The sequence below is a fragment of the Sinocyclocheilus grahami genome, unplaced genomic scaffold, assembly GCF_001515645.1.
Source record: "Sinocyclocheilus grahami isolate Dianchi unplaced genomic scaffold, SAMN03320097.WGS_v1.1 scaffold695.1, whole genome shotgun sequence".
NCBI classification, from domain to species: domain Eukaryota; kingdom Metazoa; phylum Chordata; class Actinopteri; order Cypriniformes; family Cyprinidae; genus Sinocyclocheilus; species Sinocyclocheilus grahami.
The window spans coordinates 732,996-755,206 of NW_015505874.1; the positions used below are offsets into that span (position 1 = coordinate 732,996).

General features: G+C 37.6%; 2 protein-coding genes across 2 annotated transcripts in view; one reads left to right on the plus strand and one right to left on the minus strand.

The window, feature by feature from the left end:
• LOC107559671 (ribosome biogenesis protein bop1-like) overlaps positions 1-22,211 on the plus strand; it is an 84,453-nt gene that overhangs the window by 35,565 nt on the left and 26,677 nt on the right. The gene's annotated exons all lie outside the window — the stretch shown is intronic.
• LOC107559710 (basic helix-loop-helix transcription factor scleraxis-like) lies at positions 3,747-9,791 on the minus strand. The gene is made up of 2 exons (XM_016243618.1): positions 8,876-9,791; positions 3,747-4,372 (listed from the first exon to the last, which is right to left on the minus strand). The coding sequence occupies exons 1-2, from the start codon at positions 9,440-9,442 to the stop codon at positions 4,334-4,336; spliced, it is 606 nt and encodes a 201-aa protein (XP_016099104.1). The 5' UTR covers positions 9,443-9,791; the 3' UTR covers positions 3,747-4,333.

Sequence of the window (22,211 nt, forward strand, 5' to 3'; positions counted from 1 at the left end):
AAAAAGCATATTCGGTGACCATAAACTCATTAATCATATAGAAAAATAAACTGTAGAGAGGGGCATTTTGCTAAATATATGGACCATATAACATATTCATTATAACCTTTACTGTTCTTCAATGGTTAATTTGTTTGAATAAATCCATCAAGTTTTTATGACAACCACCATTTAAATGTACCTTCATACAAGATTCTTTGGATACTGGTTGTGCAGAGATATAATTCAGACACTTCTTAGCAGATTAATCAACTCATAACTAATCATTTTAAGATTATTGCATTGGCTCATAATGGTGTCCGTTCGGGAACAGAGTTGATAGTTCCCCTTGTGTCCTTTCCAAAATATACAGACAGTCTCGCCAATGAATAAACAGTTTTGGTTTTCAACTTTTTTTCTCTGAATTGAGTAAATGGTGTAGACTATTTCTTTTTCACACTTCGCACGGTGTAATTCACATTTGCTGCCATGTATATAACATTAAACGTATATTGAATATTAAAAACATACTAAATATTAAATATTTTTGTTTTTATATGTAAACTAGATATTCAAAGTATATTAAAATATAAAAATATTGTATTTTTAATTTTATTTATCATTTACATTTTATATATTTTAAAACATAAAAATCTAAAGTATTTTATATATATATATATATATATATATAAGTTTATCAGCATTGGTCATGTCTAATTCATGTGTTAATTTTACACATTTCATTCCTTTTAATATAATATTTCCAAATGTTTTTGTTCAAGTTGAATATATTTTCTATTTAGTTGTCCGTAGTGATTTATTCTACAGTCTATGACATTTGGAGCTCTAGTAATTGCATTTTCATGAGCGACTAGAATGGGTAGGTTTCTTTTTTCTTAGATCAGACATTATATTTGAATGCATTGTCATTGCTGATTCCTTCATTTGTCATTGTTATTCTTCTGTACGAGTGTTGATGTCTATAGTAGCTGGATGTGAGGCCTGCGTCAGACACACAGGTAACTGGGTTCATGTGTGTCGATATGGAGCTGTTCTGTGAGATATGAGGGGATGACAGAATGACAGACCGGGGTGAACAGAGGGGTAAGACTCAGCGGGATGCTGCCTAATGCTTTGCTTTTTGTCTAACGTACCTCTACAGCCCCATCAGTAAAGATCAAGTACCGCTTCATTGACACCAGACTAGTTTGATTTACTTTTAAACTAAAAACAATCGATAATATAGTTGAAAAACAATCTGCTCTCAGCTCTCCAATTAATGACACACCAGAGCTTGTATGTCTCGTTGCAAGTTTTTGCCATTCTTGCACCAGTCATGGAGATTTATTTATAAATGAAATCCAGATGGGGCATTTAACAAAAGTAAAATAATTAGCTGTTTTTGCAATGGTCGAATTGAAATATCACTGAAGCTCAGTATGAAATATCATCACCCGTGAGAAGCTCTTCTGTGTATATGTATTTTTTTCTTAAGCAGCTGAATGTTTTAGGCATTAACTACAAAAGCAATCACAAGATTAATTGCAATTATTATGATATTAACCTAATGTCAAAAGATTAAAATAAAGCTATCTCTCTTGTTTTTAATTTTTTTATTTTATTAGTTTAACAAAGCAGAGTCTCGGTTTAGTTACCTGAGAGGAGAGATGAAGTGACTTTAGTTTGACGAGCAGATGTGGAGGTTGTTGAGGGTGATACGTGAGTCGAGACGCTAAAGACCAAGACAAAATTTGTCCGAACTTCCTCTCAACCTTTTTTTGGCGCTGTCAGGGGTGGACACTGCCAGGACCGCTGCCAAAAGCTTTACCTGCGAATCCCATCTGCGCTACCACGCAGAACAGCTGTCTGTCTGACAGGCCTCACTTCCTGTGCCGTCCACCTCGGTTCGGTCGTCTGTTTCAGCTCACACTTCCTCCTGTCCTCTGATATGAGCAACCATTGTAACAAGCATTGTAACTACTTTGCACTTTTTGTAAGGTAATGATTAATGAAAGTAATGACTAGGTTTTTATATATTTAGAGAGAGATGAATGTGTGTGTGTTAGGGCTGGGTAAAAAATATCGATATCTCGATTTTAATCGATTCTCATTTTTACGGAACGATCGTTTCTTAAATCCCAAGAATCGATTAGTCTAGCCTGTTTTCAGTCAATGGACGGAACATTGAAGGGTACTTCCCATCCAATAAATGCAATAAGCGTTGTGGTTTGGTACTTTTAATATGAAACAAAGTCTCAGATTTCAAATTCTGTCCATTGTATTGCAGTATTTAAACAATAAATGCCTTTTGGCGCTGTTTAATGTTTTAAGTGACAGATCGCTGTAGCGCCTCAGTTCACAGCGTAGCACACGTGCACTGATCATCTCCTCCACATTAATACCAGTTTCAGCACAAAATAAACATGACTAAACATCCGAAAGTTAAGTTAAAAGAATGAGTATAACTTTACAATCCGTATCCTGTCTCATGTAATCGCTCAATCAGTGTTTCAGCCGCGCAAAGACGTCAATATGGGCTTGTAAACAATGTCACGTAACGTCACATTTTCCTCAGAAAAAAGCATATTCGGTGACCATAAACTCATTAATCATATAGAAAAATAAACTGTAGAGAGGGGCATTTTGCTAAATATATGGACCATATAACATATTCATTATAACCTTTACTGTTCTTCAATGGTTAATTTGTTTGAATAAATCCATCAAGTTTTTATGACAACCACCATTTAAATGTTTATTTTTAATTTTTTTAATGAATTGAAGTAGAAATATTATGTAATTGTAACTGTTATTTTTAAAAACTTCATTAAGTGTAATTTTAGCAGTTGTACTACAAATCAGTAAATTTTAACCTTCAGTATTAGAGTAATGTACCAACTGACTCTCATGTATATTTTTCAGCATTAGTTGAGAGATTTTGTTTTTCCTTGAGAAAATGTGGCATGTACTGTACCTGATACGTATCCAAAATAATCGATATTGAATCGAATCGAATTGGTAATTGAATCGAATCGCAAGCTTGTGAATGAGAATCGAATCGAATCGTGAAATTTGTCAAAACCCAGCCCTAGTGTGTGTGTATGTAGATAGATAGATTCAAAATAAGGCAAAACAATGAAAAAATTCAAAATATCTCTTATGTCAATTCACACCCTCAACCAGGATTCTTACGGTCTTGGTAAAATCTTATAATTCCATGGGCATTTTTTAATCATATTTATTTATATATATATATATATATATATATATTTTCATAAGCTCTAAAATCTTTTATATGGTAGAAATACTTACCCAGTGCATCTAGAGTCAGAAATTGAGAATCACTGCAGTAGATCATAAACAACTGTTCTTGCCAGTTTTAGTTGATAACATTGAATAAACCTGAAGTATCATGTCTGAGTTTGTGAAATATAAGACTATGTAAGTGTCTCTAGATGTGTTTGCATTTCTTAACCTAATTAAACACAGAAAGAGAATGTGAAATTAAATATTTAGTCTTCAAGGACTCGTGATGAGAGATGATCTACAGAGATGATCAAATGAATGAGTTGATCTTTATCTGGAGGGACTGTTTTTGTAGCTGTTTTGAGGTTTTGGCCAAATTACAGGATGGTTGGATAACAAAGATATCCAAATGTCTTTGTGACCTGATATTGAGTCATACTAGAAATAAACGCTGGTGGTTTTCACTCTGTTTGTTCAGTATTTTTTAATTTAAAACAATGAAGAATATAAGCAATTTGCCGTTTCATACATACAGTATACTGCATTTATTGAATTTGTTGCATTTTCATAGTCAGGCTAAGTGTCTTTCGTGTTTTTGTAAGAAATAACGTGCCACATGTCAGTTTGCATCTATTCATGTCTTCAATGAGCACCCTCCCAAGGTCCTCTTTGATTTTGAATATAGGAAGATGTTCCATCATTGTTTTGATTTGCAAAGCTGGGCTCCGTATGTTGTGTCTCCTGGGGAAGTGATGTGATCATTTGCAGCCTTGTAAATGCAGTCCTCTTATTGAGATAGTCTTTGGCGAGAATAGCATTACCTAAACTCCCTGTGGTCAAAGATAAACATTTGGTTTAGCTTGGTGTAGTCTGTGGTGGGATGTTCAGCTCTTGAGTAATCAAGTCGCTGCAGTCTGGTCTTTTTCCAGTCATACGTGTTTTTGTTTTTTTTTCTCCAATAAAATGCTCCAGTCCAACGGCGATTTACAAATAATTAAATATGAATTGATATTTGCATATATATATACACCACAACATTGCGTTTTGCAGTCATCAGCTTTTGTACATTGGTGATGATGATATTTTGTAAATCCATTCACGTCGTGGCTTAACTCCTCAGAGCCGATTTTCTCTCTCTGTCTTTGGTCTGAAATGAAAGAAAATAATTGATTAGTTATGAACAATGTCAGATCCAACTATTTTTTGTTCTTATTTTTAATTCAATTTTTTTGTTAATTTTAATATTTGTATTTATTTATTTACATTAATTAAATTATATTTATTTATGTTTTTAAATGATTATTTAATATCCATTTATTTTCAAATAAATGTATTAAAAATGCATTTACATTTTTACATTGAAGTTTATTTGTTTAGGTGATGCTTTTATCCAGAATTTTACAAGTTTATTGATTTTCAGTTTTTAAGGAGTTGTTGACTTTTGATGGTTCATGTTGCCGTTTGGCATTACTGTGTGTCTGCTGTTTTTGTCCTATCACCTTTTCATTTGCGGTAGCGCACACACACACACCTGGCTCACATTTCCCAGTTTGCTTTGCTTAGAACAGGAGCAGATCAAATGCCATCGTTCCTGCGGCCCCCATCTGATGTAGGCGGAGTTCCTAGTCAAAACACTCAACCTTAACTGATGAAGTCAGACAGAATCCCATTTGAAAATAACCCTGACCCTCAACGTTCTCCTTTCTTTCTTTCTTTCGTTCCTTTTTTTTCTCACTCCTATTTTTTTCCCCAGCCCCTCCTTTAAGTTCAGTGCCACTTTAAAGTCACCAGCGCTCTGCCTCCAGGGATCACTTATGGCCAAACTAATAGGATTTTGCCTACATTTGCTTTTCATATCCTGTCTAACACACCGTAAAGAAATTATTATTGCTGGAGCTTACGTCCAAATGCCCAGATTGATCGTACGCTCCCCTTGGTCTGAAGTCCTTTATAAACACATTATTTCCAAGTACTTTGAGGCAGGAAACAAATCACAGCAAATTCTCAAATATCTTTATATCAATAAATTGATGTTCACCTCCTTCTTTCCCCCTTTCAAGCAGCTACGGTTCTCTTAACACAAATATTTGGCTTCACCTTAGGTTGACGTTTAACATTGACAGCTTTCTAAAGATCACAACGAGACGGTGTGTGTGCATGCATGTGTTTAGACGTGTAACTTTAGCCTCTCGGTGGTGACAGGATGGGTAGATTATTAAAACCAGTCTTGTGTTTGAGCTAATCCCAATATATGAGTTTTGCACCCTTTGAATGTGCCATATACACTCTTTTGATTGTTTTTATAGTGTTTGGGAGTATTTGCACAGACCTTTTCACTGCTGCCTACAAGCGTAAACGCTAGTTTTCCTTCATTTATGGTTATGAAGCGTACCGCCCCACCTGTGGTAAAGGATGACCCAATTCCAGCCCAACTTTAATTCATGTGGCTTCACTTTCCAGAAGGTATTGTAGTATTCACATTTGGCGGTTTTATAAGATCCCGCTTTTGGCCAAATCTTTCAGGACACATTCGAATGAAATGGCAGTTTACGGAGAAAAAAATGTTGGCTCTTTAACATGCGCTGCTAACACTTCAAATAATTTCATATTGTGTCAAATGTTCGGGCTCCCGTTAGAGTGAAAGTCTCTAAACTCTTCCATATGCTCGTAATGAGAGAAGTTTCGATAATTATGCAGAAAATATGACCTACGTTACTTTTTATTCTGTTACCATCTGAGCAGATGCCATAACTGTGAGGAAGACATCCCATCTGCCTCAAAAAAGACTTTTCCTGAGTGATCCAGTCTGGTTATGCAATTTATCCAAACCTATGTCCTCACCTGCAAGAAACCAAACGTCCGCCACTAATGACTAGAGTGGTTTAGCCAAATGGACAGAGCAAGATGGTGTCAAAACACAAAAATAGGGGGAATTTCTTGCTCTGTCATATTTGTGGTACAGCCATGTGGATATAGTGATGTAGAAAATAGAAGTTACGAGTGAGTGTGTGCGTGTGCAAATATCAAGAAGCAGTCCAAGATGAAAATAAATGCAGATAAACCCGCCAGATGCATCAAAAGCTGGAAAATGTTTAGGGTAAAATCGATCATTTTTATATAGACACAAATCTGTTTGAGTCTTGAATGTCTTAGCAGGCAAAAGTAGCAGTTTTGTGCCGCACGACTGTCTGCGTTTGATTTAAACGTCCATTTCGCTCGTTCACTGGAGAATCTCGAAGCAGCTGTCTGTTTTGTGTCAGCTTACAGACGCTTAACTTTGGCGAAAACCTGAACATTTGAATTCAGTTATACCTCCATGTATTTCCACTTGGTTTGTGTGTTCTTTATTTCGTCTTTCTCTTTCTTTAGAAACAATAAAGCTGCACGTCTTGGCTGAGTGATATTTTCACGGCGTAATGAGCACTAAGTAGGGGTAAAAGAGACGAGTGTGGTTTTGGAGCGCACGTGTCTGTTTTGTGTCAGCTTACAGACGCTTAACTTTGGCGAAAACCCGAACATTTGAATTCAGTTATACCTCCATGTATTTCCACTTGGTTTGTGTGTTCTTTATTTCGTCTTTCTCTTTCTTTAGAAACAATAAAGCTGCACGTCTTGGCTGAGTGATATTTTCACGGCGTAATGAGCACTAAGTAGGGGTAAAAGAGACGAGTGTGGTTTTGGAGCGCACAGACCCACTTCTGAAAGCGCACTACAAAGGCAAGGCCCGGTCTGTTTCAAATATCTGCCTGCCACTGGAATCCCGAAGACATGGGCGTATTTCTCGATTGGAATTATAAAGATCTATCATTTCGTTTAGTATGGATTAAGGTTACGGCCTGAAATGGGAGTGTTGGCCTTTGGCCTGTTGTTGTTCCTAACTCTGTGGTTTCCGGGTGGTTTCTATGTGATTTTCGACAACAGTTTAACCACAAACGGTTTAGCAAATAAAACCTTTAAGTTGCCAGTTATTAATTTGCGTTATAAGGAGCTCTTATTTATTTTGTACATTTGTTTCAGTCTTTTATATACAGTGTGGTTTGTACAATATTGAACATCTAGGAATTAGATTTGAATACTTAAAGATGCTCAATCAGTTGCTAATTTGTGCTTGACTGATATCTACGAAACAATAGTGGCCGATGTCAAATTTATTACTAATATTTAGCCAATTTAGCTGTCTGAGTACATGAATTGGACACACAGACTTGTTGACATTTTTTTAAAGCCAAATTTTCCTCTGAAAGATTTACGAAGGTCTGAGCAGGTTGCATGTCATGCTTGACAAGGATATTAATTGGGCAACGACAAAGCGACTAAGAACAACACAGGATGTGAGAGTGAAACGCTGAGGTTGGTGCATGGCTACTTGGAGGAAAATACCCAGCAGCAGATGTTCCCTAGATTCTCATGGCCTGATATATAGATCACGGACCATTTGCATGTTTATGCCTCCCATTTGCTCATTAGTCATAAATGGCCCAAACTAAGTTTGTTGTAATTCACCCGTGTGGTGCCGAGTATCCATGGTGAAATCAGTTGCTATCTTTTATTGTTTATTTCCTTCGCTACAGACTTTACTTTAAAAGATCAAAAATGTAGCTCAATGGCTTCTGGAAGCACTTCAGGTTTTTGAGGATTAAACACACATTGCGGTGGTGAGATACCCTGACCAAAAATGCTCTTGTGTCATGGCAGAGTGTAATTGTCTTGAGCGTGTGTTATATTTCAACCTCTGACAGTTCTTCGCCACGCAAGTTTAAATTACAGTTTTCCTCTGTTTTTGGTTTGGTGTCATTGTATTCCTCACAGCCAAAGCGTGATTTATGGTTTTATTTTTAATGTGCTGCGGTGTTGGCTCCACAGGCCAAGGTCAGCACAGTCACGCTCGCCGGGGGAAGAGATGGATGATGTGTTTGTATATTACCTGACAATCTCTTTGTTGATTGGATATTTTCCGTTGGGCTACATTTAATCCAATCTTTCACTGCATCTGTCTATGAGGTCATGGTAGCAGCACACTTTGTAACAGAGATATCGCTCTTGATGGAAAAGGACATGTGGATGAAGTCATAACTCAGCTTCAGAGAGCCGAGGACTGTTTTCAGTGACAAACGTTATCTCGGGGAGGCTGAGAATTACGACGCAGATTCACTGAAAGCTGTAGTTGGCCGATGTATAAAAGACTGTCTGAAATCACTAGTTGATTATGCCTCAGAAAGCATGTACAAAATTATGCCTTATCAGCTTAGTTGTCTTATAAGTTTTGGCAGTGCCAGTTCTAGAATTTAGGAATACGGTTTGTGTATATCAACTGCTTTGTTGCGGCTAGAATTACAGAAATGCTTTGTAGAAAGGAACAAACCCTTAAACTACTTGTTTGAAAGGTACTCTACAAATAAACAAAGGTGCTCTACAAGTTTACTTTGATAGTGTTTAATGCATCCCAACTGTATCCTGACTAACTTTGCCTCAAGTCATTGCCCTCAGTGACCTTACTAGCAGAGAATGAATCAGACCTGTTTTTATCCCTCCCCGAGGCTCAGCCGTATTTCACACCTTCGTCTGTGTTTCTTCAGCTTGTTTGTGGACTTGAACACGTCCACATCATTGCACAATCTTAACGGAGAACACCTGCATGAGTCTCACTCACCATTTTCCTCTGGTTGCTGAGGCAAAACGTACAGATCTGTTTGGGCTGCGAGTTCTCCGAGTCCCGGTTTGGCGAGCCATGGTGGTGGTAGTAGTTTGAGGTCGAAGGCCCTCCGCTGTGGCAAGGCTGTCCGTCCCCGCTAGCTTCGCCCACCAGGAGCACGTTTCCCAGGTGGGAGATGTAACTGGACGCCAACCGCAAGGTCTCGATCTTGGACAGCTTCCGGTCGGCAGGCTCTGTGGGGATGAGAGTCCTTAACGCGGTGAAGGCCGTGTTGACGCTGTTGGTGCGATCCCGCTCCCGTGCGTTGGCTGTATTGCGTGGACGACCCTCTACCACTGGAGCCATTGTGCCGGTGGAGTTGGGTGACGTACCTATCAGCCGTCCACCACCTACACCAGGTTTCCGCTTTCTTCCAACTTTAAGTTCGTACCCTGAGGCGTCCAAGCGAAACGAGCGTTCATCCGAGCCTGAGCTCTCGCTGCCATTTTCGTCGTCCTCTGACATCATCGAGATCTCTGAGTACAGGTATCGGCTGGGAGCCGGTCGCACCATCGCGAAAGACATCACTGAAACCTCCGAACCTCTCCACACGGATCTCAAATGTTGCTTGCAAGACTCTAGAGTTCGTAATGCATGGATCTCTTAGCTTCGGAACCAGTCCTGCACTTGTTTGCTCTCTGGATAGTCCTGTAGTACAGTTGTACTCTGGTATTACATTGCCCTGCCACTACGAACCCTTTGAATGAGTTTTTCCTTGCAGTCAAGACTTGGAGAATTTATCCTGAAGGGTTGAATTTGTTGTATGTCCTCACTCACATCCCATATGAGCTGAAATCCACGTCTTGCTTACTCAAACACACATGCACACTCCTCCGGCTCTCTGTCTCTGTGCAGCGCTGGCTCTCCCCCTTGCGCAGAGACCCACGTGTGGTTTCACTGAGTGTTTCAGTATGGTTGTGCTTTATAGGTTGTGGGAGTGTCTGGTATGATTCCTCCCTCTCTCACTCCCTCGCTCTCTCTCCCTCCGTCCATCCCTCTCTTTTACTGCTTATGCAAATACCCCAGCTGGCGGCTCAGGCAGGGAGCAAAGTGGTTCTATACAGCTTCAGCTTTTTTAACTCCCAGTTAATAATGGCCTTTCTTTTTTCTTCTTCTTCTTGCTTGCTTTAGTGGTTTGAAATCGTTCTTTCTTGCTTTCATACTCATTTGCTTGCTTCATATCTGACAACTTCTGTCTGTCATATTTTCCCTCTATTTGCTCACTTTCTTGCTTGAAGAATGTATTTTCTGTTTTTCTTGATGAAGTAAAATTAATAAAATGTTATTGATTTTACTTAATCTTTCTTTGCTTTTTGGCTGTTTTTCTTTCTTCCTTTATTGGTTTTAAATCATTCTTTTGTTTTTGTTTCTTGTTCATTTTTTCATTTTTCCTTCCTTCCTTCTGTCCGTCCTTCCTGCCATCCTTCTGTTAGATCCAGCGTTACTTTCATACTGCCTTTTCTTTTTCCATCCTTCCTTCCCTCCCTTCCTCTCTGATTTTAAATCATTATTACTTGCTTTTTTTCTCCTTTTTCTTTCTCCTTCATTCCTTTCTTCCTTCCTTTCTGATTTTAAATCGTTATTACCTTTTCTTCCTTTTCTCCTTCCCTCCTTCCTTCTTTTACTAATTTTAAATCATTCTTACTTTTTTTGCTCTCGTTCATATTCTTTTCCGTCCTCCTTTCTTTCTTTCCCCCCTCCTTTTTCCTTCATTCCTTTCTCCCATCCTTCCCTTACTTTTTAAAAATCATTCCTACTTTCTTGCTTTCATTCTTGTCACCTTGTTTGCTTGCAATCTTTCCTTTGACACCATTTGCCCTTCTATCTTTATTTTCCTGCTGCCTTTCTTCCACAATTAATTTACTGTTATACTTCATCCTAGAAGGACTCTCACACTCCAGCCGTTTAAACTGGAGATCTATCAAATTTGGGTCATTCTTTCACCCATTCTGCCCTCCTCCCCCTGAACTCTGTAGCCATCACCTTACCTCAGTGGTGGTTTTACAGAGACCCATGTGTCAGAGTCGAACCTTCTCTGGACCGGTCCTTTGCAGTAAGTCTGCACTCCTGTGGTTTTTCTTCCGCACTGAGTCAGTAGCTTGATGAACTATGTTGTCCGTGAAGATTGTCTTAAACTTTAGTGCATTGCCGTTTTGTCTGGCTGGACTGGTTTAGTCATGGGAGGGAAATAGCAACATATCTCAGATCATAGCACCTGTTCCTCTCTTAGTCATTACCACCAATCAGTTTATGATGAAATGAAGATAATCCCCCCGAGAAACAGATTTTGGTCATGTTTTGTTTTTGCGAAAAGGATATATTGGATCTTTTTTAGAATAACTTTGAGGAAAGTTATATGGTCTTGCTTAGCTTAACTATGAAAGTTTGAAAAGGTTGTCTGAACTTATTATATGTTCTGTCATGCTTTTGTAACTTTATAGCTGTAAGTCATTAAAAATATTGTTCCCAAAACATATCAACTTAACTTTACCGTCCTTAAAGGTTTTGTTGAGGGAAATTTACACAAGAACAGCATGCTCGATCTCTAAGTTCAAAGCTTTTCTCATCCTAATGTTTTCTTTCTGTTGTATAGGTGAAGAAAGTGGCAGAAGGTAAAAAACAAAATACGTTTCCATACGACGCAAACATTTGATGGATTATAAAGTGTACTCCTTGATGTCATTATAATTTGACATTAAATTTGACATTGTCATTAAAACAACGCCTATTTACCCTCTGGAAAATATGAAGATATGAAGATATGAATGGTGGCTTGTCATTTTTCCCCCTTCATTTTCTCTAGATTTCATTTTTTTGACATTAGCTCAAGACTAGTCCGGCAGCGTAACGATGTGGTTTTCGTACCATTTCTTTGCGAATGACGGCTTGAGATGGAGATGATGAAAAATAAATTTTGAGGACGTGGTAAATCCATATTAATGCCATCTCATGTTTAGTCTCTTTGAACCGCAGCCTCATTAATAAGCGATGCGAGTTAAAGACCAGACAGGATATCTGATTTCTGGCGTTTGCTTGAGGTCAAAACCACAGGAGAGGCGGATCCTCTCAAACACTCGCTTCCATACTTTTTGGTCTCATTTTTTGGGATATTTTAATTTGTTGTTTGTTGTTAATTGTAGTAATATGTACTTTTCCAAGCTAGACTATACAGTCTTTTCCTTTTTAAGGGGAATTTATTCATTAATTCATTCCCCGAATGGTCATTTGAAACCCATCATCTTGAAGAACAGGAACGTAACACTTAACACTTGCTTTCTTTTTAAATTAAAGATGGAAAACGTTCCCGGGTCTGTAGAGACACAAAGCCTTTGTGTTTTATGTTTTCATTAATGAAAATGGTTTTGTTAATGGCTGCTGTGAGTGAAGAGATTTATATTTCTCTGAGTGGGAGAGCATTTTTTTTATTTTATTCTTGTAAAAGGGATTTTGACCTGGTTTAACTAGCAGCAGTAAATCACTAGTTGAGTTTTTAACACCATTGTATTGAAATAATGTTTTCCGCATGTCGAAACAAGTACTATTATCCTGTTCCGAAAGGACTTTTCCTCCCTTTTTTTCTGTTTTTAGGGCAACTGAAATAAAACCTTAAAGATGTCTTTTTTCCTTCTTGAAACCAATTTTGAAGTTGAATGGCTTTACCAGTCACTAGTCAGACATATTCACTCCCCAGACTAAAAAGTATCAGTTGCACGTCTGCAAAGATTGTGTCTTCATGAAGAGGTGAAAGCTTCACTGTTTTGAATTCTCAGATATTATGTGCTTGCTTCTGATGCCATCATTAGATGAATCATTCTTTTGAATCAGTTCAATTAGTTTGAACTGATTTGCATGGTATTTGTAAATCACTTGCCTAAGAAATTGGTTTAGGAGTCAAACTATGAGGTGAGTGAAATATTGGAATCATAACACAATACAACTATATGGAAATGTAGTGATGATGGCTCTTCTGAATGCATATGAATGGTGAGTTGAATCAGTGAGTATAATTTAAAATCAGCCGTCTAAAGAAAATATTCACTCAAATCCCAGTGGTATTATTATTATTATTATTTTAAACTTAGAGATATTTTACATTTTTCAAGATACTTTGATTAATAGAAGGTTTTGTAACATTCTAAATGTCTTTGTCACTTTTGGTCAATTGAATTCATCCTTGCTAAATAAAAATATGAATTTATTTGAAGAAGAAAAAAGCATACTGACCCTAAACTTTTGAACGGTTGTGCATTAATATTGAACTTTTCAGATTATTTAAGAAAAAGCAAGGCAAACCACATGAGAGAGAATAAAACTATCTTGTTTCAGTTTTTTTTTCCAATGCATTGCGAAATATTGAATCATGACTTGTATTATATCCTGAGGTTGTTTTGCAATACCTTGCCCTTGAAGGGAACTCTTCTTTAACTGTTTTTCTTAAGTTAAATGTTCGTGAAATTGTGTACCAAAATAATGAGATGTTCTTTTGTCATATTAGTAGATTTAGGGATTTGTTTTTTAAAAGGCGCTTTTGTGCTCTGCACCTGTTGGCAAGGTGTTTAGGCCTATACTTAGTAGAAAAGGAAGTGCATTTGTCGTTGTTGGCAATAGAGAAAGATGCTCATTCAATGAAGCATTTATGTCTTTTAGGCTACGTCCACACGAAGCCAGGGCTTTCCCTATCCAATCTTTTTTTCCCCCTCATCTCAAATATCTGTGTCCACACAAAACCACAAAACCGACACAAAACGATGTAGTATACATGCCAGACCAGCATGTGGCGCTGTAATTCTGCCACAGAGATACACTAAAAACGGAGAAGAAGACTTGGACAATGCGCATATACCTTGCGCGCGGTATACAAACGAACATGCAACCATACATTTATTAATCTGTGTTAATGTTAGTTAATAAAAAGACAATCGTTCAGTGTTTGTTCATGTTTTTGTTGCTGTTACGTGACGTAGCGTTGTCTGACTAGGGGCGAGACGTGGGCTGATGACGTCATCGTTTCAGAAAATATATGGATTCGCTGTCCACACGAAAACACAAGGGCGGCGTTTTCAGATTTATCCCCTCTCGAAACCGGTTTCACTCTCCCAAAACGCTGGATCCGTGTGGACGAAATGCCTATAAGATACAAAATGTATGCGTATACAGCTAAACGCGTCTCCGTGTGGATGGGGCCTTAGTGTCACAGTCACGACAGCATTGACACAGCAATATTTCTTTCCAGACCCCAGCTGTGACCTTTCAGTCATTAAAGCAAAAGCTCACTGCAGCAGTCCGTATATCCCGGGGACAAGTCATTACAGGAACTGGGTCATAACGTGACGACATTCATTAGGGTCGAGCGAGACCACAGCAGAGATGGAATGCCTCGCTACCTCATAAAGATCGACCTCTGGGGTAACGAATGACAACGCTTGTTATCTCGCCGTCGGCCTGCTTAAAGCGGAGAAAAGGCATCCCATCTGACTGCCATTAGCTCCCACTGACCTCCTCTGGTGCTGTGCGACATCTAATCCAGCAGAAAAACGCTTTCTGGGCTCCGATCCTCTCAGGCAGCAGGGTTTTCGATGTTTGGTTAAACACCCGAGGTGCACCGTACTGTGATCGACTGCTAGGATCTGTAAGCTTGTGGGTGGATTTGTCTGGATGGGTCCAAAAGAGCCCCTACATCGTTTTCAGACGAGCACAGACGGCTTAATCTAAGCCAGACGTGATCCAGCTCACACACAAATGCATGCGGGACCTGCTGAGATCACCGCGGCGATGACTTCAGTTAATTTATTCAAAAGAGAAGGCGGAGTCATATGAAGGGAACTAATAAAAGCAATTAGACTGGCCGAGGCCTTTGTTCTCATTGCTCTTATTGTGACTTTTCCATTGTTAAATCCCTCCTGTTCTTTTTTATGACGTGTTTTCTCTCGGGTACATTTACAGTGGGTAAAGCATATAAACAGGCCGAAACTACAGAGACTCTGAGTTGGTTTCTTCCATTGTAATATGAAGGCCGGAAGACCTAATTGAGAGCAGTCCATTCGACACGTGCATTTTTCACACGTCCACCGACTCGCAAAGCTCTTATTTTAACATTTGTTCTGGACTAAGCTACTTTTTTTGCCTGCTGTTGAACAATTTTGTTTTGTTGGTCAAATCTTAATTTTTTTTGTCAGTTTATTTTGGGAGGTTTGGGTTATGAGGTAACTGTAGGACTAGGAACTAGAAGAAACGTTTCTTCTGTTGTGTCGATTCATTAGGGATTGTACCGTGACCTTTACAGTCTTTTAAAAGATACATTTCTGGATTGAAACTGGGTGACAAGAATAAAATCAATGAGAATTGGCTTTGTAGCTCATTTTAATTCTGGATTTAACCCTTTCTTGAATGAAAAAGGATATTTTGTATGACACAATACAGGGCAGGACTTGATTTTATGCATTAGGAATTGATTGGATGGTTGAAAGTGGGCATTATGTTGTAGAATGGAACCAGTTTGCTAAAACAATCAAATATATAGTGCATTTATGTTGTATATAATGTCATGATAAACTAAAAAGCTGTTATGAATTATGACTTTAACCCAATACAGTGCAATAATATTTTTTTTTTGTTCAATTTTTATTATGAATGACTGTGTGTACTTCATCACTTGTTCCACATCTTTTTCTGTCATTATTTTCTCAAGTGTTTGCTTTTATTGATGATTTAATATGTTTTTTTACAACTCAAAATGAAGTGAGCAGCAAATGTGAAAAGTGCTGCGTTTTGGAGAGCTCTTTGCGTCCCGCTCAGTTTCTCATATTCCTTACGCGGGATGCTTGGGTTTGGGTATTATTCCATGATCATTTTCCAATTTCGATTTTTCCAGCGAGCTGTTAGCGGTAGATGTTAGCGGCATCCTAATGGCCTGCACGCAGCTGCCACTCACCCACATTCGCGCGCACGGGGATGCGGTGCGCATTCCTGCTCCAGACGCATGGCTCTGTTTGGATGGACCTCATGGAAAGTGTGGATGTGGCAGCGTTCCACTGCGGAGTTTGAGTTTACTGGGATTATAAATGATCCCATTAGAGGGAAATGCAAACCTGCATTTGTGGGGAGGAGACGCAGGCTGCTCCGTCTGCAAATGGCTTGTCGCTCAGTGGCCCGTGCCGAGTGGGTAAGCCGTGGAACCGCTTCCATAAATCCTGTCTTAAGCAGTTCTCCTGCCTGGTGCCCATCGAGGACCAGCGTCTCCTCGCGTTAAACGCCCTTCGTCAAATCAGCACTGCTGCTGGAAAGTATTCCGTGCCAGCATGAATTCATAAATCAAGTTACTTAATGCACCTTAACACATTATTGAATTTGAAATGGCCAAATTTTTCGATTTCAAGCTAGATTTCATAAATTACCCCAGAGAACTTTACAGATTAATTGATATTTTAAATGCACTAGTTTTGAGAGGCTGAGTCATCGCTTCTTAAAGCAAACAGCAGAAATGTTCAGGCCCTGCTGATTCGCAAATGAGTCAGATCTGTACACAGCAACCATAAAATGCCTTTTGCAACATTTTGTATTGTTTGACCACGATTCAAATCTGAGTCTCCCACATGCTTACCAAAAGGGAACATCCCAGTGTTAAGGAACATCCCAGTGCCACCCATTTAGGCGAATATGTAAATGTGTACCACACACTTTCCTTTTAATAACAAAATAAACACACAACAGAAATGTCAGCAGTGAGAAAACAGCAGTTAAGAAAGCATCTGATCATAGCAATGAGGATAAGTTTGCACCAGCTCTGCAATTCACACTCGTTACATCACATCACGTTTATTTATATAGCACTTTATTCAATGGATTGCTTTGTTGTTCGTCCACATGCAAATGCAGCACCAGGTCACTGAAACCGAACATTTTTGAAAACGCCTGCCAGGGTGAAGATTTTCAAAAACTCCAGTTGCAGTGTTATCGTGTAGACAGCGAAACCGGAGTTTTTGGCTTGTGACGTCGGCGCCTGCACTGTTATCTCCGCCTACTGGAAACTTTTTCAGGCTTCTGATTGGCCAACATGGCTTTACGGTTGAGATTATATCGCCACCTGTTGGTTTGGCATGCTCTTGACAGTGCTTCATAGCATGCGTTTGCGTTTTCGTGTGGACGGAGATTTTTTTAAAAACGGAAGAAGGAAAAACGTTTAGAAAAATACCTGTGCATGTGTGGACATGGCCTAAATTAAGCTTCCTAAATCACCGTATACTTTACGTATACGAATAATAACACTGATAATACAGAGTAATACAGTACTGATCCAGATAATCATGCCTTTTCTTGTAATATTGTGATTCCCCTCCTCAAATATTTTTACTTTCAGAGATTATTGAGCTTTTAATGTCATTTTTTTTAACATGGCACTAAAATGCTGTAGTACAAGTCATTTTGTTTGTTTGTTTTTTTTTATACTTTGCTTTATCCATCTATATCCGGTAACTTCCCAGACCCACACAAAAGCCTACTGTCATCTGTTCCTGTTTTTTCCAAACTCTGTTTTTTGGGATTGTGTCTGTCAGCGTTGGTGGTCAGTTAGCTCTTAGTAAAAACAAGGGGCTCGTCGTCCCTCAGGACTTTCACTGCCATCCATCTGACAGACGTACAGGTGCTGTATCGCCTACCCCTGCTCCCATATGCCGAGATCGGCCTGGTCAACCAGACACACATCCATAAACGTCTGAAATATCAAACACACTTTCCTAATAGACCCTCTCTGCTTGTACAGGGACCAGGGACTCTGACCGCAAGCCCTGCAGTCGATACGCCACATCCGTAACCCTTCCTTCAGCTGTTTAAGGCATTATCAGAGCTTGGGTCTAATATCACTGCTTTTAATAACCACCCCTTTTAAGGTGGCTGTTTGCTTTCACTAACTGTCATGGGAAAACTTGGCCGCCACTCTATCAGTTATTTCAAAGTCATCGCTGTGCTGAAAATGTGCTGTTTGTTTGGTATCTGTCGACAGGAACATCTTTGGATGTCGACATCACGATTAGACACTCGCTGTGTCGGCCCGTCTGAGCGTCTGCTTAGATAAATTGTATGAAAGCGAAGAAGTGGTTTGCAAAATAAAGCAGATGGACTCGTCTTGATCTGTCTGCTCGTGGGCGGCCAAGTGTGCTGCTACAGACGGTCGTCCAGCGGGGTCTGACCGCAGCGCAATCGTTATTACAAAACCTGCTGTGGAGGACACTCATGGTGTGCAAACAGAGCAAGGTTGGCTGTACACAATCTGATGTTTACTTATTTATTGATAGATTTTTTTTTATTCAATCAGTTTATTTGTTCACTTATTCTTTTATTTATATTCTTCAATGCATTGTTTTATTTATTTTGTATTTATTCTTTTACTTTATTCATTAGTTCATTCATTTAATTAATTTTGTTTATTCACTCATGTATTCATTCATTTATGTTACTCTTTTATGAGTTTTATTTGTTTTTTATTTCCTTATTCTTTTATTCATTCACTTTATTATTTTATCCATTGATGTAATTTATTTGACCTATTCTTTTATTAATTATTTAATTTTTATTTAATACTTCTGTTTAGTTATTTTTATCATTTGTATTTTACTTCTACTTTTTAATATATTTCATTCTGTTATATTCATTTATATTATTCTTTATTAATTTATTATTTGTATTAATTTCTTTATTTATTCTTTTTTTTCAAGTTTTAGTAATTTTGTATTTACTTTTGATTAATTTACTTTATTCTTTTATCCATTTATGTATTTACTTTTTCTTTATGTATTTATTTGTGCATTCTTTTAATTATTTATCCAATTTACCGAATTATTTTATTCATTGATTTACTTTTATTATTTTATCTATGTATTTATTTGACTTATTTTATTCATTTTATTTATTCACCTATTCTGTTATTATTTTTATTCTTTTATTATTTATTTTTTAATCGTTCATTTACTTTTATTAATTGTCTTGTTTTTTTAAAGATTTTTTTTTTTCATTTTTATTTATTGCTTAATTCAAGTTATTTATTTATTTTCTCATTCTTTTATTCATTCAATTACTTTCAGGATAAATTATTGATGTCACTAACATTATTTACTTAATTATTTTTTAATGATTAATTTACTTGATTTATTAATTCTATTATTCTTTTTATTCAGTTCATTCAGTTGTTTATTATTTATTTTATCATCACTGATGTTTGTAGGTCATGGTTAGCATTGTTATTAATCTTATCAGACGAGCCAAGTGGCTCATGTGTATCTTATGAGCTCCTGATCATTTTTGAATGTATCTAAAAACTAATTTTGCCATTATAAAGTGTATGCATGTTAAACATTAAAACTGATCCATGTTGAGTACTTGCAAACAAAAGAGTAAACTGGTATGTGCAAGGGCTCAGAACCTTGCACCTAAAAAGCTCACTGGTGCCCAATCGCTGGTGAATATGACCTGGTACAGGACAAAAAAAAAAGGTGATAACTTGCAGTTTTCTGCCAGCCAGACTGGGCCCAAAGAAAGATGAGTCGCAGATGTTTTAGGGCAAATAGTGTGAGACAGTATTGCGATTAAAAGCAGACTCTTCTTTTCAACTCTTTTCGAGAATGCGTATATATATTTTCCTCCGCGCTTCCAGGATTCGCTCAGGCAGCTGAGCGGGAATGCTTCACTTCCAGGCATGCGGTTCCCACTCCAAAAACAACTTCCATTCAGTGCTCCCGAGTGACAGCACATATATATATATATATATAAAATGATACTATAATAATACTGGTCTTCAGCAAAAGTACCAAAGCAATCAGTATGTTTTTCTTGGGAATCAACCCCATGATCTGTTTGCCAGCACTAGGCTGTAGTAGCAGAGCGGTCTCATTAAGGTAAACTTCACAGTGTTCAGGTTTGCATCGTTACTTCACAAAACATTGGTGCATTTCCGCATTTTTAGTGAGCTCTGGTTCTCAGTGAGGTTCGTGGCTCTCAGTGTGGCCTAATTCTCCAGCTCTCCAGGGTCTCTCAGGCCCCTTTACGAGTATCCCTCATGAAAATCTGGGGGGGTCATGTTCACTCTGTGGCCTGTGAAAAGTGTGAAAGCATGGGGCACCTTTGTGAGATGCGGGCCTGCTCTGTTTGATGTTGTCCTGTAAAGAATCCGTTTCATGGGTGAGGCATACTAACAGAGACGTTGTAAAGCATAAAATATTACGTCATTACAATCTGCACTTCCTTTTTTTATATATATAAATAAAAGAAACCTGTTAAGACCCTCTTTTTTGTAGGCCATGTATTTATGTATATTGGAGTCACTTATATATACTACATTTAATCAGCAAGTGTGTGTGTGTATATATATATATATATATATATACACCTACTTGGGTACATAAAAGGTGCAGTAAATGGGCCAAAATCCAAGGCTGAAGCAGTTTTCTTTAGTGTACGAATGCTAAAAGTGAAGTGTAAATGGAGTTTGAGGTAATTAATTTGGTTAGATGCTAATGATTAGATGGTAACATTGCATGCAGAAGCTAATAGTTATGTATATGTGGTTGGTAATATAAAGACACATATTTATGAAGTGGAATTAAATCACAATAGTGCCCTACTATTGCACTGCATACTCTAAAGTATGTACTTCCCATCAACTGTGAAGTATGTACTTTCAATGCGTAGGTGAAGTATGTGAATTGAGATTCAGGCTCAGCCAGAGCTTTTTTCAAAGCTGATAAATGTCACGAAGAAGCTCTGCGCATATATTTCTGGATTGACAGTCTGATTTCTCAGGTGGTTTGCGAGAAGGGAATTTTTTCCACTTGTCTCTGGGAGTTTAATGATGTGGTGTGGAAATATCAGGCGTAGAGGTGCAGGCTGCCAGCAGCGAGGTTTCTGACCATCTTTCCTCGAAGCTTCTGTCAAAAACTCACACACGATCAGCAGTCAATCTCCCATCTCGCCGTCCCCACCGCAGTCTGAACAGGAAGTTGATAAGAGCGTGCGGTAAGATTAACTGCATTCAGTGTTCTGGACTGACTGACACTTAATAAAGGCAGTGTTCAGCAGCTCAATTGAAAGCAGGTGAGCTGTGCGTGTGATGTTTTTTGTGTCCAGTTCTCTTGGACCGTCCCACTGAGAGAGCCGAGATTGAGCTTGACCCTGTTGACCTTGCAAGCACCCTTTCTTCTGATCTTGCAATCTGTAGTATTCAAAGACAACAATTTTATTGTACACAATTCATAACTCTAACCCAACGATTTGCAGCAAAAAAGCACCCATTATTTCCGGCATCGTGAGCGACAGCAACTGTTGCTCATTTGCATAAAGCTGAGCTCTTGAAGTTCAATGCAAATGACCAGTGATGTGATCGAGACAGCTGTCAGTGTGAACAAGGTTTAGAGCAAATATTTTTCATCATGTTTAAATATTATTTTCATCAGAACTAAGACAATCTAGGCAGGGAAATTAATAATTTAATTATAATTAAAATTAGAAATAATTAAATCAATAATAATTATATCCCAGCCTAATATGATGCAGAAAAATCTAATCGCAGTAAAATCAAGTCCCAACCTTTCCGACTGAATATGTTTTATATTATATTAATATAATACTATTATATTATATGACTGTACATTATATTATATTGTTTCTTTTATATTAAATATAATTCATAAATATTGTATTATATTTTAATATACGATTTTGTATATTTTATTACTAACTTAAGATTCTGCACTATTTCTAGATCACTAATCATAAATGTTGATTTTTCTTCTCTATTATATTAATATACATTATTTTCTGCAGAAAATTCTAATATGAAGATTTATTCCTTTATATTTTCATTTGTTGCAACAAAAGCTGTCTTTCAAAAAAAGTTGCCTTCCATTTTCTTGCTATATTGATATATTTAATCATAACATATTTGTGTGTATGTTTGTATATTACTGTTTTACTGTTTTTTTTTTTTTTTATTATATATTGTATTTTTAATCAAATAAATGCAGCCTTGATAAGCATAAGAAAAAAATATTTAAAAATTATACATTAAAATATATAAAAAGAAAACATTTTGGCAAGTAGTGTATAATATTATATCATGTAATATAAAATTTGATGAAATTATATTTAATATATTAGTTGAAAAGTTAAATAGTCATCTGGTTGTGTAGTAGTTGGTTTCACCCTGTTTAAATGACCAAAATACTAGTTTTCTCAATGCTTAGAAGCACTTTAAGCGTCCCTAATTTCTCTTTTCTGAAAACTGTGAAGATCCAGTGACAATCTGTGA

Bases quoted from the DNA above. Each gene is read 5' to 3' on its own strand.
- LOC107559710 (XM_016243618.1), bottom strand. From the start codon at position 9,442: ATGTCTTTCGCGATGGTGCGACCGGCTCCCAGCCGATACCTGTACTCA. The intron at 4,373-8,875 runs GTGAGTGAGACT...CTTTCATTTCAG, and splicing joins TCAGCAACCAGAGGAAAATG to ACCAAAGACAGAGAGAGAAA.